Here is an 18,402-nt window from a genome sequence, read left to right as displayed (position 1 = left end):
GTCTTGTAAATCTACCACCAGGATGGTTAGGATGTTCAACCATTGCATGTAAGCATAATTTATATCAAATTCCAAGTGTTCAGAACAGATTTTTAGTAATAATATTTTATGTCCCCATTTACGGGCATTATGTTTTAGGTCTGTGTGTCCGTACGTTTGTGTAACCGTCTGTTCATTCGTTCGTCAGCTTCAGGTTAAAGTGTTTGGTCAAGATAGTTTTTGATGAAGTTGAATCCAATGAACTTGAAAATTAGAACACATGCTCACTATGATATGATCCTTATACTTTTAATGCCAAAGTAGATTTTTGACCGTCCACTGAACATAGAAAATGATAGTGCCAGTGGGACATCTGGTTACTATGGACACATTCTTGTTCATAATGAATAATTTAATTTGGGATGTAACGCATCTTCTGATTGGCTGACATTGCTTTGTCATGTGACCGTGAAGTCATCAATGTTTTTTCATGATTTACTCCGGTTTAAAATGGAATTTAGAATCAAATTATAAGAAATGACTGTAATATTTTTTCTGTCTATTCTAATTAACGTAAAAAATGTGGTGCCGGGAAATACAAATGAAGTCTATCACTAGAAGAAATACTTAAATTTCCGACAGGGAAACCAAGAGATACTTTTTCAACAATGTTTTTAACTGAATATCAAATGTCTTTTCTTTGAAGTGTAATTGATATTGAAAAAGAAATTTATCATTTGTAACTTTTAAATTATAAGCAGTCAATCACCCTTCAGATATATGTACTGTAATAGATACTTTTCAATAGTGTTGAAATTTGAGGTAGAGTTATCTTCCTTTGTAAAAAGTCTTTCATAAAGCTTGTTTTCCTGATTGCTGGACTAATAGAATGTTGTTTTCGTTTGTTTAATATAAATATAAGAAGATATGGCATGATTGCAAATGAGTCAACTCTCCATCAGTGATCAAACGACATTGAAGTTCTGTTTAATTCATCACTATAATTTAGTTAGGAGTTTTATTCAGACTTGCTTGTACTAAATTTTGTTTTGTTTAAATTTGGTAAGTCCAATAATAGAAATCTACCTGTTAATTGAATTAACTCAAAGTTAAACTATATCAATGGCAACTGCATTTGCCAGCAAAAAATAAGCCTCAAATACTTATTCCTAAATATATACTTATTTTATGGTGTTTATGAAGTTTGACAAGAGTCAAAACTTACCAGAGTCGTTTTATAAATTCCTTTCTTTAATTTTGGACTTTATTGATTATGTTGTCTGCATTTTGGTTTGGTTGTTGTCTCTTTGACACATTCCCCATTTACATTCTCAATTTAAAAAATAGAACTGGTTCCTTAAAGATTTAAAATCAATAAGCATGGGAGATAACTGCAAAAATAATATATGGCACAAATTTGATGAATATATACATGTGTTGTAAATAAATTTCAATGTTATTATTAACAAGATAGGTTTATTGCCTTGTCTACATTTTGTATTAATGCAAGTATTATGCTTGTTTTTTGCTTCAGTTTTACATGAAATGTTTATTGACAGAAATTTCATCTTTGTAAGCACTTATTGATACTGAAGCTAGTGATGAGTCCAATCATAAATACAACCATGGAAACTTTATAGGTAGATGGCGCCTTCCCGGCTGCGACAGATGGACAGTTCGGTCCTTGACATTCCATAGTTTCTAAAATATCAAATAAAAAGTATGCTTTAAAGTTGTATCTTAATATTTAATTTTTCTGGTAACTACATGTATTTTATCAACATCAATCATAATTTTTGACAGTTTTTAAAGTTCTGAAAAGTGTGACAAACGAAACTCTTAATTAGGGTAAGAAATATAACTGTTTAACTTCGTCCATCTTGTTAAATATTTTTGGGATTCTGACTTCCCCCAGATCAGGCAATAAACTGGGAATTCACCTTGAACTTGTAACAATAGAAATTATTGTCAACTTTTTTTTTAACTATAGCCCAGAAAAGAAAAATTTTTAAAAGTAAGAAAAACCTCTGACTTTATCCTTCAACTATTTGGGATGTATGTGATAGACTTATTGTATTGAAGATTTAATCCTGAGTTCCCAAAACAAAAGAAATATGATTTTATGGTCTATATTGTAATTTTACAGTATCTTTTAGAAAATAAATGTTTGTTATAAATGAGTGTCTATTTATTACAATGTCGATTTAAAAGATAGATATATAAAATTATATATAACAATGCTGCACACTGAATTTGGTTTTTGTTAGAAAGAAGGAAAATTTTAAACAACTGTTTATGTAATACTTGGCATAAATAAATTAGAGCGACAAAAATATATTTTTTGGCGAATGAGGTGGAGAAAAATGAAATTGACCCAGGGGAAACCCTGATCTTTACTCTCCAAAATTCAAAGTAAAGATAAACAAGGCCCTAATAGAATACTGTCCTTTACACTATTTTCAAATTTAAGAATATTCATAATAAATATCTATGATGCACAAAACACACACACTGAACATTTCCTAGGTAATGACCAAAAGCAGAACAATGACAGCTTATGATACATAATATACATACCAAAAAGTTGAAATTGAGCTTGACCTTCTCCATATTTGTTTTTGCCTGTACAATAATAATCTCCATAATCATTTCCTTGTACATTTTTTATTTCAAGTGTGTACCATTTTTCATCAGCTTTCAATCTCTGATCATCTTGTTGTTCTAATTTGTATTTGTCATTGTCCTGAATTTGTTCTTTTTCTTGTGTTGCTTTGTTTTCTTTGTACCATACAACTTCTGCTCTAGGATTAGCTAAGTATAAAAAATATACATATATGAACCACAATAATGGCATATTATCCTTGAAATTTCCGATGACAGTAGAAAAATCAATTTAAAATAAAGGTCAATATTTATACTAGTATGTCTAAAAATATTCTGTGATTCATTATTATTCCTGGGATACCTATTTTTGTGGAATTCATGGGTAAAGATGAACCAAGAATTTAAAGGTTCAACGAGGTCAAATTTTTTTATAGACATAATATAGATTCTGCTGAGATATTCAATTTTGAAAGTACTGTATAGCGGGTTATTTTCGCGAGGTGTAAATTTTCGTTGATTTCCGCAGATAGAACAAACTCCCGAAACCAAATTCTGCCAATTGAAAAGTGTACATGCAAAGGTATTGATAAAACTTTTGAATTCGCCAAAATAATAACCGCCAAAATATTTCATATACCTTTGTTCAATAAATTTTACACCAGGAAAATAACTCATTATACGGTAGATTCTGCTGAGACATTCAATTTTGAAAGTATATAAAAATAAGGAAACATGTTTTGATTTGTAACAGTAAGTAAATACTGATAAATTTTAACAGTAAGAAAAATACATAAAAGAGAAATTGGAATTAATATCATTTATTTATCTATGTATGTTTAAAAGAAAGGTCGGCAGGTCTGCAGTAGGCACTTATTGGTCTACATATGGTTAAAAGTAAGGTTGGCATGTCAGCAGTAGGCACTTATTCATCTATGTTTGCTAACAATATTAAAAAAGAAGATGTGGTATGATTGCCAATGAGACAACTGTCCACAAGAGACCAAAATGACACAGACATTAACAACTATAGGTCACCGTATGGCCTTCAACAATGAGCAAAGCCCATACCGCATAGTCAGCTATAAAAGGCCCCAATTTGACAATGTAAAACAATACAAACGAGAAAACTAAGTAAGTAAGTAAATAAGATCCGCAGGTCGGAAGTCAAAACTTTTAATAAGTGCTGAACTGCCGACCACTAAATATAAAGGTATTACTACGTCATAAAAACATATTTTCCAAATTTTTAATAAGTGCCGACCTGCCGACCATTAAATATACATATTATATACTAATATTTAAGAAGTGCCGACCTGCCGACTAGTATATTTTTAAAACACTAAACTTAACAGTCATAAAAAAGATCCAATATGTCCTACTTTAATGAACTATTTAATCATAATTCATACCGATTTACCTAATTAGTAATACCGTTTTACTCATTAAATGTTCATTCCACCAGAACTATCTACCCTTATACCCTACTTGAACCTAAAAGCTTACCTGCTACCAAGCACTCCAATTTTGCATGAAACCTCAAATTCTGTGCTTGACCCACGGTATCCTGGACAGGTGTACAGTAAGGAGCGAATCTGACTTCAAGCTGTACTGTGAAGGATGCTGGTGGTTTAACATTGTTATCAGCGATGCAAATAAACTGTCCACGATCTGTAGCCTGGATTTGGTTTATGTCGTAGGTACCACCCTGAAAGTGATGTAATTATATTTATCGTTTGATGCATAAATACTTCTGAAGCAGAATTGGTAAATGTGCTTTCTATTCTTTCATCCTCTTGTTATAACTGTGAAGGGAAAGACTAGTTGCTGCTCCAGATGGGGTGTGTGGTCTAGAGGATTTTTTCCAGAATGATCATTTATTTTCATGTTCCACATGAAAAAGTTTATTGGTACTTTTGTACACTTTTGCATCCTGCGTCTTATATTGCAGAACATTTATTTCCATCCTGTCTTGTGCCAACTTTTCCCCCCAGTTCTTATAAGGCAAAGTTATACATTTTCAAAATCCTATTTCATTCTCAATTTTATTTTCAACATACAATATGAAATAAAACAGATCTAGAATGAACCCATTTACATGGTCAGTGCAGCTGGCATGAGAAGCAAATATATTTTTGTTTTGCCTTACCCTTTGTTGGAATCCACCATTAGGCAGTGGGAATCCATCTCCTCTTCTCCATGTTATATTTGGGGCAGGATTTCCATTAGCTTCACAAACCAGTGTGACATTTTGTCCTTCCTGTACGGTTATATCGGCAGGATGTCCAGCTTTTATAGTAGGAGGAACTGGAAAATTTGTGAAGACAAAAATCAATTTTAATTTAAGATTTTTGTTGTTGATTTTTAAAAAAACAAAATGATTTAAAAATTCTGTGCCATCTGATCTCAGTTTTAATGTAAATATTTCACATACATCAAAACATTTTGTATCAAAGGTTTAGGCCAAGGGTTTCTTCAAGCTTTTAAGTCTGAAAAATGCACACAAAGTCGTCTTATTTTTAACAAGATATCCAAAATCTTCTGAGTTTGAAGCCTAGGATGTACTCTTATGAAAAGATTGTGAAACCTAGTAATAAGGCCTTTAAAATAGACCAATATTAGAACAAAATTATTGCCATTTGACATTTTTTGATAAATTAAGTAAACCTTATTGTCCTTTTCCCTTAATCATATTATTATTAAACAATAGAATTTTTTTTAAATACTGATTTTTTTCAAATTTTGAATAGGTCTATTCACAAAAAATCTTTGAGAGTTCCAGAATAATTTTTACATACTGATTTTTCCATATTTTGAATAGGTCTGTTAAAAATAAATTTTGAGAGTTCCTAAATAAAAAGAACCATCATACTTCATCTAAAATCAAAAATTTTAATTGTACCCAGCTCCAAATAGGATAGTAATGCTTGGCATAGTCTCTTATCCTACCTTTTTCTAAGATTTGGATAAATTTATGATATTAATTTTATATTTTGAGACAACGTACATGTATAGTTACCCTGGACAATTTTATATTATTTTTATATTATAAAAACATTATAAACCTCCTTTTTTCACATTATATATGACCAAAAAATTATAATTGTTTAGTCGACGAAGTATATATGTGTATGTATGTATCACTGCATGGGTTAAAATGATGTCAACCAATGTCATGGCAAACTTTAATCACCTGTTACAACTTACTTTGCACAGTTAAACTCCCAGACTCCCGAGGCCATTCCGTGGAATTCTGATTTGGAAGATAGATCTGACATGTATAATTCCCTGCATCAGTCTCCGTTAATGATCCAACAATCAGTTGGTATATGTCGCTATCGTTTGATCCGTATTTCACCACATCATATTTCCTTTGTCCTTCAACAACTTCATCAATAAGAACAGTTTCATTTGAGGAAATGTGTTTTGGTTCACCAGTTGGTGTGGTCTGTTTTAGCCATTGCAACTGTTTAAACATAAATTAATACTGATAAAATGGATAAGAGTAAACAGTGGATTCATTTTAATTCTTGGATACCTTTTTTAGTGGATTTGTGGGTAAAGGTGAACCATGAATTTGAATCTTTGAGGGATGACAAATTTTCTATAGGCTTGTATGCAAGAGTTCCCCAAAAACCATGAAATTAGATATCCAAGAACAAGCAAGTTTTCCTTAATCCACGAAATTGGTACGGATGAAAACAATTGAATCCACAGTATGATAAATCAGTATCAAAATCATACAAAAATTTTAAATACAATGATGAATCTCTCTTCTCCAGCCACAATATTTGACCCCGACTGAATATGCCATGTTTGGAAAAGGGTCAAATTGTTGATTTTTCAATTAGTGCTATTTTCAGTTTAAATAGCCAAATAAACATGTAGCTGAAATAGATATCGAACTGGCCTAGCTAGCTAAATTTTTAGTATTCTTAATAGTAAATTTTATAGTCCTTGACCATCAATCATATCTACCATGACTATTTTTATGTCCCCTGCATAACGCTTTTCGGGAAACATCTGTCCGTGTATCCATCAGTCCAATCTTGTAAGTGCTCTCACACCTACAATTCTTGCCAAATTTCTATAAAACTTATACTATAGGTATAGAAACCCCATGTTTATTTTTGGATAAGTTTTGCAATCTTACTAGGAGATTATATGTAGATGTACCTGTGCTGGAGACTGTAAATTTATAACAGAACAATTCAGATATGCTGTTTGACCTTGTTTTTTAACCTCTGGTAAAATATCATCCACTATTTCTGGTCTTGCAGCATAAACTGTAGGGAAAAAAAATGAGATTTTTAATTAAATACATTAAGAACATGTATAAGTATGATTAGGCCGTCTCTCCAATCAACTTGTTAAATAATTGGGGACTATACATGAATATTTTATTTGTCCAAGTATTATCCCATATGGGTGTGACTTTGGATGAGAGATCTCATCTATGTTATGTTTTAATTTGGACACTTTGGTTTTACCACGCTGTTTCAGGAAAAAAAGTAATTGAAAATACTCACCTGAGCAAAATATTGAAGAAAGAACCACTGCAGATAACACATTTGTCATTCTGATTAACATTTCGGGCTAATTGAATTCAGTAAAATTTTGATTTCAACTTATTTCCTTTTTCGTGCCACTGCCACAGGTAAACACTCTCTGGTTTAATTTGTCGCTTATTTGGTCATGTGATTACACAGGTAATCAGGTAAATGATTGATTTATGTATTATCACCAATACAACAAGCCTCTTTTAAATGTAAAACCTGAATGTATCAGAGCACTATTGCTACGTCAAAAGAAAAAATGTCTCTGATCAAAACAATGTATTTTTTTTTAAATAATACAAGTTTTTTACATCCTTCAAACAGGACATGTTATTTCCTCCCTAATTACGATTTATACTACATATTAAATCAACAAAAAACAAATGTGTCTTCCTTCTTTTCTAAATTGACCTTGGATTGTCTTTCCCCTTTTCCTGTTTTAATATATGAAGTTTGTTCCAATTTATTGTTAAAGATATAATCAGTAATATAGATTAGACTGTGGGTTTTCCAGTTTGAATTGTTTTATACTAGTCATTTTGGGGCCCTTTATAGCTTTCTGTTCGGTGTGAGCCCAGGCCTCATGTTGAATGCTGTACTTTGATCTATAACTTTTTACTTTCTATACATTGTGGCTTGGAAGGAGAGTTGTCTGATTGGCACTCATACCACATCTTCTTATTTATAAAGATAGGGAAAACAAAGTTTTTGCATTTTTCAAATCAGGTGTTCTCAATTTATTTTGGCAGTGTTCTCAATAAGACCCATCAACCAGCAAAATCTGCTGCCTATTGCATGTTTTGTGCCAGCTATAGATTTATTGACAAAAATATGACATAAGCGAAAATCGCATAGTCTAGTCAGGATCTGTAGTACATCTTATATCTATTAACTGGTTCAAATTTATCGGCCAGGCGTAAATAATACATAGAATCAGATGAAGGAATTAAAACAATTTTGAAAAAAAAAAATTAAAAAGAAGAACAATTGAAAATGAAAGAAGCCATTATTAATGAAAATTTGAAGAAAAAAACCGAACATTACAGATAGATAATATAAAGCAGAATTTTGAAATATAGAACTGAAAATACAACCAAAACTTTGTACACCAGGATAGAGTCTGTATGGAATGTTTGTTATATTTCTTTTTATTTTAAGTGGTGCTTGTTTGATAAAGTGATGCAAGTTATTTGGCTCCATGGCTCTCCATACATTTGGAGGTCAACTTTTATTGACATTTATTTTGAAGTGTATTCTCAGTTCTAATGTTCATTTTGAGCTCAAATATGAACTTCAAAAATATAAATTGGATGTAATTGGTTTTGTGGAGGGATGGACTTCCCTTTAATGTAGGACAAACGAAATTCATTTGGTCTCTAGTGAATAGTTGTCTTATTGGCAATCACACCGCATCTTCTTTTTATATTGTCAGTTCTGGCATAGTTAAAAAGGTTGTTGTTTTGAACACAGTTTGAAATTTATAGTTATTTTCCTTTCTTTATTTTTTAATTGCTAAAGCTAAAATTTAATTTTTCAGTCAATAATCCAAAGTTTATGTGATGTTGAAGTTTCCATGTTGACAGGAAGTAGTGAATTCACCGACAAACAGGTGAGTAAACTTAATGTAATAGGTCATAACCTGCTAGTGAAATTTTTTAACACTAGCTAATTTAGTATACTGTGGATTCATTATTATTCGTTGGATACCAATTTTCGTGGTTTATGTGGGTGAAGGTGAGCCAAGAATTCAAATGTTAAACGAATAATAAATTCTCTATAGGCTTTGTATACAGAGATTGGCAAAACCATGAAATCTAATATCCACGAAAATGCTGGTTTTCATCAATCCACGAAAATTGATACCCACAAAAATAAAAGAATCCACAGCAGTAGAACTTACTGTTCAGTTGAAAAAGTCTTATGATTGCTAGCCATACAATTCTTATGGAAAAAGCTCCACGATTTCTGCAGAGTAAAGAAGCTTATCAAAGTAATGGTAAAATTTGTTGGTTTATTAACTGTTACAGAGTAATAAATTCACAATTGTACAATCAAGATATTGAAAATTATGTGCTTGTAATCAATATTGAATCGACTAGAAAGAAAGAAATTCACAAATCGACAGAGACAAAGACACTTAAAGGAACATTGAATGATAAAAACTCACACCTTACAAAAGCTGAAGACTTATGTCCAGATATTATCCAAACAGTGCAAGATATCTTAAAATGATAGTATATGTTTTGATTGGATATCTGATCAACATACAAAAATCTATCAAACAATATCAGACATGAAATGTATTATTTAAGGAATGACTGTAATATTTTTTCTGTCTATTTAAAAATAACATAAAAAATGTGGTGCACACTGAAAAACGCGTGTAGCGGGTTATTTTAAAGTGTGCACCACATTTTTTATGTTATTTCGAATAGACAGAAAAAATATTACAGTTATTTCTTATAATTTAATTCTAAATTCCATTTTAAACCAGAGTAAACCATGAAAAAAACATGGATGATGTCACGGTCACATGACTAAATTATGTCTATGGGCTGATAAACTAAACTATGTCAGCCAATTTAGATAAAAATCCATTTGCATTACGTTTCTTTGCAGATTGCATATTCCCTGCCACAGCCTAGTGATATGGTAATGATAACAACAGCTTTACTTGACCATATGGGAAGTGCTGATCACAATTACGCCTCAATTCTACCGTGTGTTAAGACCCTTGTCATGTTAACAGATCATGATTATGGATTTTACTTCTTAAAAAAGTAAGTAGGGATGTATAAAAATTGGCTCTAAATGTAGGATGTATAAGGACTTGCTGTAAATGTATGATGACCAAGAATTAGCTCTTTATAAAGGATGTACAAGTATTTGCTTTAAATGGAGGATGTATAAGAATTTTCCATAAATGTAGGATGTAAAAGAATTTGCTCTAAAGATTTGATGTACATGAATTTGCTCTAACTGTAAGATGAACAAGGATTTTCTATAAATGTAAGATGTGCAAGAACTTGCTCTAAATTTAAGATGTACCAGTAGTTGCTCTTAATGTAAGATGTATAAGTGTATGCTCTAAATGTAGGCTGTATAAAAAATGGGCGAAAGATACCAGAGGGACAGTCAAACTCATAGATCGAAAATAAACTGACAACGCCATGGCTGAAAATGAAAAGACAAACAGACAAATAATAGTACAGAAGACACAACATAGAAAACTAAAGACTAAGCAACACAAACCCCACCAAATATTGGGTGTGATCTCAGGTGCTACAGAAAGGTAACCAGATCTTGCTCCACATGTGACAATCATTGTGTTGCTCGTGTTATTACAAACCTGGTTAATAGTCTAATTCGGTATGTTACATTCGTGAAAAGGGAACAGGATTGTATTTACGACATAAGGCTAAGAATTTTCCTTAAATGTAGGATGTACAAAATTTTTATCTAAATTTATGAAGTGCAAGTATTTGCTCCAAATGAAGGATGTGCACGAATATGCTTTGCATTCAAGATGATAAAGAGTTTGCTCTAAATGATGGTTGTACACAATTTGCTCCAAATTTAGTTTAATTCCAGCAGTACCATTATAAATAAAGCAATGACCGCAGCATACATCATTCAGTATATATTTATTGTGTATTTATCAGGGTTTTAGAACAGAAGACCACTGCTTTAGGACGTCTAATGGTTAGAATAAATACAACGTTCAGTAAAGACAGTTCTGATTGTTTATTAACTTTATCCACGTTACTGGAATTCTTACGTCTGCTTGTCTCTGTGGAGAGTCCCATGGCAGGAATTACTGTGACAAGAACTTATACATTATCTCAGAAAGAACTTCACCAAGTGTTGTCATGGAATCCAAGCATGGAAAATCATCCATTATTAGATTTGGAAAAACTCTTAGAGGTAAAGTACACAATGTGTTAAAGTACTAGAGGTAAAGTACACAATGTGTAAAATAACTAGAGGTGAAGTACACAGTGTGTAAAACTAGTAGACATCTGTAAAGCAGCTAGAGGTTTAGAAAAGTACATAATGTGTAAAGGTACTAGAGGTAAATAGACAATACACAATGTGTAAAAGCAAAAGAGGGAAAGAACACAATGTGTAAAAGTACTAGAGGTAAAGTACACAATGTGTAAAACTAGTAGACAATGTGTAAAACTACTTATGTATTCTTTCAACACTTGAAGAATACTTATATTAATCATTGATCATTTTGAAAATACCATAAATTTCATATTTCAAAATGCATGTTGTGCATATACAAGATGTATAAACTAATTTTAAATACAAAATTTAATCTGTGATGGCATTATATAACATTAATAGGATTATACTTTTTTCATATATATATATTTCATATTTTCGCTTTCATAGGAAATTGAATAAGATTAGCTTGTCTGTTACAATCTTCTTTAAAGAGAGACTGTAATCCTAATTCATGTCTTTTTATTATGGCCTTGTTGACATCAAGGTTGAGAAATTGCATCAAGGTTGAGAAATTGAAAGAAATTTGATTTTCTTATACATTGTACACATATATATCTATAACTTTAAGATTTGTTAATTTTAGAAAATAAATCATAATCATAACTAAAAGAAAAGAATTAAAATTTTAAATTTAAAGCAGAAACTAAATTGACATGAATAAAATTTGTGATTTGTGTAGGAATTTGCCAAGGAGGATGAGGCAATGAAGAGTTTACTGGACAGTATGACAGCCTTAATGAAGATGCTACGAGAACCTGAAACAGTACAGGATAAGAAAACAAGTAATCCCACAATATCCATTTATGTGACTCATCCAGCCAAAACTGCCAAAACAGGGGTTAAGTTTTATTTTGAGAAAAAGGAGAATGAAAAGGAAACAGACTCAGGTATAAATCAGTGTAGTCTGTAACCAATTTTATTTAACTTGCTTAGGCCAAAAAAATAATAATACTAGTGTTTCTGCTGACCCTACCTACCCTAAGCTTTAAATGCCATTTTGGATTAAGCACTGTTAAAGTCAGACGGATTCCCCTAAAGGTAATCAGCTAAAAAAAATGATATTGCCTTCCTACCTACCTTCCCTATTTCATTTTCAGCACATTAGCGCAAACACATGTATTATTTTTTTGGCCTTATTTTAAACACTGAATTTATTGGGCTTAACAAATTCTGTGCTTTCTTTGTTTCCTACCCAGTTTGCTTTTTTTCTATTTATTCTAACTGATAATGATTATACATGTACTTCATTTGATTTCTCAAAAGAATATATTTGGCTGGATGTGTCACAAGTTTAGAAGTAGTAATTATTTATTTTTGAACATTTGCATGTTTTTTGTATAAATATATATATTTACATACATATTCATATATATACATACATTTTCATATATTTCACCATCTTATTGATAGATACTTTCCAAAAAAATGTTCACCCTTTGACTTCAATAGAATTATGGATATTTTCAGAAGTTTAAATGTTTTTCTTACGCCAAAGGCCCAAATCCTGATATTAAAGCTGCATCATTTTGTTTTTTATTATTCTTTTTCTATATTGAAGCTTACATTTTAATGTTTAAACTGCATAGTCAGAATTGATGTTTGTCAACTTAAACACCTTGCCCTAACTACCCATCCAAAAAATGTTTGGACTTCTTGGTATGCTGTTGACGGCGACGGCAATGTCAACAATATATTAGTTTGTGATTAGGTCTAGTTTATGGTGAACCACTAGTGGTAGCTCAAAGGTGTTTGGTATGCAGTTGTATTAGCATTGGCACATCTCATTACCATGGAAATTATTTGGCACCGCCCCCTCAGTAATGGTCTATTGACTTTGAAACTTTTGCTTAGTTTTCATGTAATAGTTTGTGATTAGGTCAGTTTATGGGGAACCACTAGTGGTAAGTTTATGATAATTGGTATGTAGTTGTATAAACATTGGCATATCTCATTTCCATGGAGAATTGTTGTCTCTGCCCCATCAGTCAAGAACTATTGACTTTGAAACTTTTGCTTAGTTTTCATGTAATAGTTTGTGATTAGGTTGGTTTATGGATAACCACTAGGGGTAGATCGTCAATGATATTTGGAATGCAGTTGAATAAGCATCAGCATATCTCATAACCATGGAGTTTATTTGACCACGCCCCCTCAGTTATGGTCTATTGACTTTGAAACTTTTGCTTAGTTTACATGTATTAGTTTGTGTTTAGGTTTGTTTAAAGGGAACTACTTAAGTCAATGGTATTTGGTATACAGTTGTATTAGCATTGGCACATCTCATTTCCATGGAGTTTGTTTAGCCATGTATTTCCAGTCATGGTTCATTGACTTTAAATATTTGCATGTTAAAGTATTGATATTTTAATTTCATCATTTGCATCATTTGCATCATCGAAATTACAAAAAAGCAAGACATATCTCTGTGATAACAGTTTATTTATCAATTAAAATGAGAAGAAGACCAACAATATTTGTAATACATAATCTTCACAAAGTATACATATCCATCAGATAGGGTTGACCTGGTGTGGATCCAATTTCATAGTTCAGTGATCAATGTCAATATTTATAAAAAAAAAAAGGTATATAATAATGGTAGGTGCACATATCATGTGGCAGGGTTTATCTGACCTTGACCTCATGTTCACATAAATTGGATGCTTTCTTATATGGGTCATAATGTTGTAAACAAAATATTTTGAAATGACCCATTTCTTTCGTTGCATGATTGTGTTTCAATAAAATGCCACTCCTGTAATCTCTATTTATAGTTCTATCCTTCTTTTCTATTTAGTACTCTCTTTGATGGTCAATCACAATAATAAAAATTAGATATGTTTAGGAGAGCAGCTTGAAAGTAAAACGTTGTAATGTTGAGTTCTTAGCCTTAGACACTGCTATCCTAACAATTGCTTGTATCTCAACCACAAACACTCAGGTCAATCTTTATTCATCCATAATTTGATTGTGTCATTCATTATTTATTGAAAAAAAAAACATTCATGGAAAATTGTTATTTTGAATTTTGCAGTAATAATATTTGTTGAAATAACATAGTACATGCCGAGTCATTAAACAAAAATTCTAGACTGACAATTTAATTAGAATTTTAATTAACAGTTCCAGAACCAGCTAATATTGAACCAGAGTCGTTATCTAACTTATTTGTGATGAGGTCTGTATATGAGATAAGTAATATGGAGGATGAACGACTTAATGAGGCCTATTGGCTGTCGAATCCTATCACAGATGAGGCAGATGTAGAACCAGACCTGATTAGAATGGACATGGAGGAGATCTGTAGTAAATATTGTCCTGATTATAACCTAGAAGAAGAACTGAAGAAAACAACTGTGTCATCAAATGAGGAAGTAACTAAACCAAGGAGGTTAAGACATGGGTAGGAAAGTTTTCTATGTTTGTAATTTACAGCCAATGGCATTGAGAGTGTAGTCAAAGGTAATATCTTTGGTTAGCTTGATTGCTAGCTGAACTGTAAAGTCATTTTTAGGTAAGGTATACATTTACTACCCTCCTTTTGAAGTAGCCTTGTCCCACAGATAGGTAGATTGGTTATCTGTCTACTATTAAAAGAGAGTAGTATACCTTACCAAATAATAACTTCACGGTTCAGCTAGCAAGGAAGCTAACCAAAGATATTACCTTTGCCTACACACTCAATGCAATCGGCTGTAACATTGACCAAAAGAGCTCATTCTGTTTTTTGATATTTTGTAATGAATATTTTTCTTGATATAATTTTCCCCTATGTAGTATTGGATGTTTACCTCGTTTATTTATCCTTTTGAAACTATTGAAACTGTAGGAAATTTAACTCTGTTCTCTTAGTCATTAGTCCTAGCCATACAATACTTCAGAATTAATACCATCGTAAAGTACATATCATATAATGAAATGTAGTATGATTGCCAATAAGAAAACTATCCAGCCAGAGAAATCAAGTTCAGAACTCTAGTTGTAATTTGTAAATATAAACTTCATACTTTTTTATTTCACAGAGATAGAAGAAAATCACAAGAAATCAATCTGTATAGAGGCAAAGGATTAAAAAGACCTTTTGGTTAGTATCAAATTGTTATCTACTATTGATGCTCAACAGTAAGCTACATTACTCCTTTTGTCAATTCATGGAATTTAAGATGTAAAATGAATTAAGTCATTCATGGATGTTTTGATTGACCTTGTCATTTTTCTGCAAATAAGAGTTTAAATTTTTGCAATTATCTCCCTTTGTTGGTTTATTCATATAAGAAGAAGTAAGTTTGAAATATTAACAAGTATATATATTTGCTTTATCATTTGACTCCCTAAAGTTTCATAAAAATGTTAGATAATTAACAAAAAAATGATTTACAGAACAAGTCTTCACGCTTAACTTGTGAGTCCAGAAGCTTAATTTGAAAAAAAAACAGTTGGATTCAGTTGGCTTGTAGAGAACATTTTTACAAGCCTGAAAGCAATTTTACAAACCATGGCAGTAGGACTTGTGGTCAAGCGTGAAGACTGCAGTACTAGACGGATTTAAAATTTTAGCTCAATGTATTGTTATAAAAGTTTTCAACTATGATTCAATAATTCTTTTTTTTAAACATTCTAAATTGAAAAAGTAGATGTACATTATTTAAATCTGTATATATTTTTAGTGGCCCCAATGAGAGGACGTGGAATAACCAGAGGCCTACTTAACAATAGTGGTAGATCTGATAACTTCCGATGTCGACCACCTAACACTAGTAGACCACCATCAATGCATGTTGACGATTTTATGAAGTTAGAGAAAGGTGGAAATTATGAAGGTGGGGCCGGAGGTGGTGCTCAACCTGGTCAACCTAGACAAGAGGATTTCAATCGTAGAATGGATTTCAAGGTATTTATTATATAGTTATTTTCAACCTAGTCATGTGGGTTTCACTTGTACTTCAAGATAAGGATAAAATTCAGGTCACCCAAGTCACAAAGAATTCTCTCCGTAAACTGTTTTTAGGGTAAGGATATTATCATAGACAACCAAGTCGTGAGGATTTCTCTTATAGAATGGATTTCAAAGAGAGGATTAAGTCATGGACAACCAAGTCGTGAGGATTTCTCTTATAGAATGGATTTCAAAGAGAGGATTAAGTCATGGACAACCAAGTCGTGAGGATTTCTCTTATAGAATGGATTTCAAAGAGAGGATTAAGTCCTGGACAACCAAGTCGTGAGGATTTCTCTTATAGAATGGATTTCAAAGAGAGGATTAAGTCCTGGACAACCAAGTCGTGAGGATTTCTCTTATAGAATGGATTTCAAAGAGAGGATTAAGTCCTGGACAACCAAGTCGTGAGGATTTCTCTTATAGAATGGATTTCAAAGAGAGGATTAAGTCATGGACAACCAAGTCGTGAGGATTTCTCTTATAGAATGGATTTCAAAGAGAGGATTAAGTCATGGACAACCAAGTCGTGAGGATTTCTCTTATAGAATGGATTTCAAAGAGAGGATTAAGTCATGGACAACCAAGTCGTGAGGATTTCTCTTATAGAATGGATTTCAAAGAGAGGATTAAGTCATGGACAACCAAGTCGTGAGGATTTCTCTTATAGAATGGATTTCAAAGAGAGGATTAAGTCATGGACAACCAAGTCGTGAGGATTTCTCTTATAGAATGGATTTCAAAGAGAGGATTAAGTCATGGACAACCAAGTCGTGAGGATTTCTCTTATAGAATGGATTTCAAAGAGAGGATTAAGTCCTGGACAACCAAGTCGTGAGGATTTCTCTTATAGAATGGATTTCAAAGAGAGGATTAAGTCCTGGACAACCAAGTCGTGAGGATTTCTCTTATAGAATGGATTTCAAAGAGAGGATTAAGTCCTGGACAACCAAGTCGTGAGGATTTCTCTTATAGAATGGATTTCAAAGAGAGGATTAAGTCCTGGACAACCAAGTCGTGAGGATTTCTCTTATAGAATGGATTTCAAAGAGAGGATTAAGTCCTGGACAACCAAGTCGTGAGGATTTCTCTTATAGAATGGATTTCAAAGAGAGGATTAAGTCATGGACAACCAAGTCGTGAGGATTTCTCTTATAGAATGGATTTCAAAGAGAGGATTAAGTCCTGGACAACCAAGTCATGAGGATTTCTCTTATAGAATGGATTTCAAAGAGAGGATTAAGTCATGGACAACCAAGTCTTGAGTATTTCTCTTGATCAGCTTAGGATTGAGGATTTGTGCTTGTAGGTTTGTTTTAGAATGGTTCACAAAGTAATAACATAGTCACATTGTAATGAAAGTACAAAATATCAGGATTTCTCTTTTAGAATGTAATGAAAAGGTTACAAAAGATAGAAACAATCCTAAGTATAATAATACTGTTGACTAATGTCTTTTTTGGCACAAGTTTATTATTTTCAAGCCTATTTCACTTCAATTTTTTCGCGTTTATTTTCTCACTCAAAATTTTTATAGTTGTTTACATTGATTTAACTTAAAGGACTATACATTCAGTAAATTGTCTTAAAAAAATCACTCAGCCGGTAGATGTATAATTGCAATTGTAATTTTTTTATCAATTCTTCATAGGAGATGGGTAGAGGTGGTTTTAGAGGTCGAGGTTTTGATAGAGGTCGTGGTAACTACAGAGGCAATAGAGGAGGAGGAGGAGGAGGAGGATTCTTTACACCACCTGGCAATATCAGAAGTCGAGATTCATCTAATAATATATACAGTAAGCTACAAATCAATATTTACCATGACTTATTAATTATAAGAGATAAAACAGATAGACATTTCAGTTTAATTAATTTTCAGTTATTCATTTGTTTCTTACATTTTATGATTTATGGATTGTAAAAAAAAAAACTCAAAATAGGCTGATTGTAACATTACATTTTGTATCTGTATTCTTCATTGTATTTTCCAATGATGATTCTTTTTTTTTCTTCAGTTACTCAAGGAGACAGTGGCGGTGGTAGTGGCGGCGGCAGTGGTGGTGGAGGCAGAGAATATGATAACAGACAGAAAACTAATTTCACACGACCTTTCAGTAGAGGGTATGTTTAAATCATAGAAGGAAATAGCATTCATAGGTCTTTGATTGTGTAAAAATGGTGCAAAGACCACACTTTAATGAAGGAGCAAAAAAAAACCGAAGGCCAGCAATGGTCTTCAACACAAGGAGAAAATCCAGCATCCAAAGGCAGGCTTTAGATTGCCCCTAACAATGATGATATCAAAATGGATGCAAGACT

General features: G+C 32.1%; 2 protein-coding genes across 2 annotated transcripts in view; one reads left to right on the top strand and one right to left on the bottom strand.

Moving 5' to 3' along the window:
• Positions 1-18,402, top strand: part of LOC134722275 (protein virilizer homolog) — a 56,111-nt gene that overhangs the window by 35,892 nt on the left and 1,817 nt on the right. Inside the window, exons 30-38 of the mRNA XM_063585885.1 lie at positions 8,674-8,745; positions 9,756-9,916; positions 10,799-11,060; positions 11,827-12,034; positions 14,271-14,550; positions 15,170-15,231; positions 15,815-16,038; positions 17,735-17,879; positions 18,099-18,204. Coding sequence (XP_063441955.1) covers positions 8,674-8,745; positions 9,756-9,916; positions 10,799-11,060; positions 11,827-12,034; positions 14,271-14,550; positions 15,170-15,231; positions 15,815-16,038; positions 17,735-17,879; positions 18,099-18,204 — 1,520 coding nt within the window. The remainder of the gene's footprint in view (positions 1-8,673; positions 8,746-9,755; positions 9,917-10,798; positions 11,061-11,826; positions 12,035-14,270; positions 14,551-15,169; positions 15,232-15,814; positions 16,039-17,734; positions 17,880-18,098; positions 18,205-18,402) is intronic.
• On the bottom strand, positions 1,413-7,419 carry LOC134720626 (lachesin-like). Its single transcript, XM_063582988.1, has 7 exons — positions 7,110-7,419; positions 6,757-6,866; positions 5,788-6,046; positions 4,730-4,887; positions 4,087-4,288; positions 2,557-2,790; positions 1,413-1,680 (listed from the first exon to the last, which is right to left on the bottom strand). Exons 1-7 carry the CDS (start codon positions 7,168-7,170, stop codon positions 1,544-1,546), a joined length of 1,161 nt encoding a protein of 386 aa, XP_063439058.1. The 5' UTR covers positions 7,171-7,419; the 3' UTR covers positions 1,413-1,543.

Source organism: Mytilus trossulus, chromosome 6 (genome assembly GCF_036588685.1).
Source record: "Mytilus trossulus isolate FHL-02 chromosome 6, PNRI_Mtr1.1.1.hap1, whole genome shotgun sequence".
In the NCBI taxonomy this organism is placed as follows: Eukaryota; Metazoa; Mollusca; class Bivalvia; order Mytilida; family Mytilidae; genus Mytilus; species Mytilus trossulus.
Note: the sequence above shows the minus strand (reverse complement) of the source record. Positions and strands in the feature narration are given on the sequence as shown.

Excerpts from the sequence above, each read along its gene's own strand:
- LOC134720626 (XM_063582988.1), bottom strand. The coding sequence starts at position 7,170 with ATGTTAATCAGAATGACAAATGTGTTATCTGCAGTGGTTCTTTCTTCA. Across the intron at positions 4,888-5,787 it reads TGGGAGTTTAACTGTGCAAA|TTCCTCCTACTATAAAAGCT; the intron begins GTAAGTTGTAAC and ends CAAATTTTCCAG. Across the intron at positions 2,791-4,086 it reads ATTGGAGTGCTTGGTAGCAG|CTAATCCTAGAGCAGAAGTT; the intron begins GTAAGCTTTTAG and ends TTTTATACTTAG.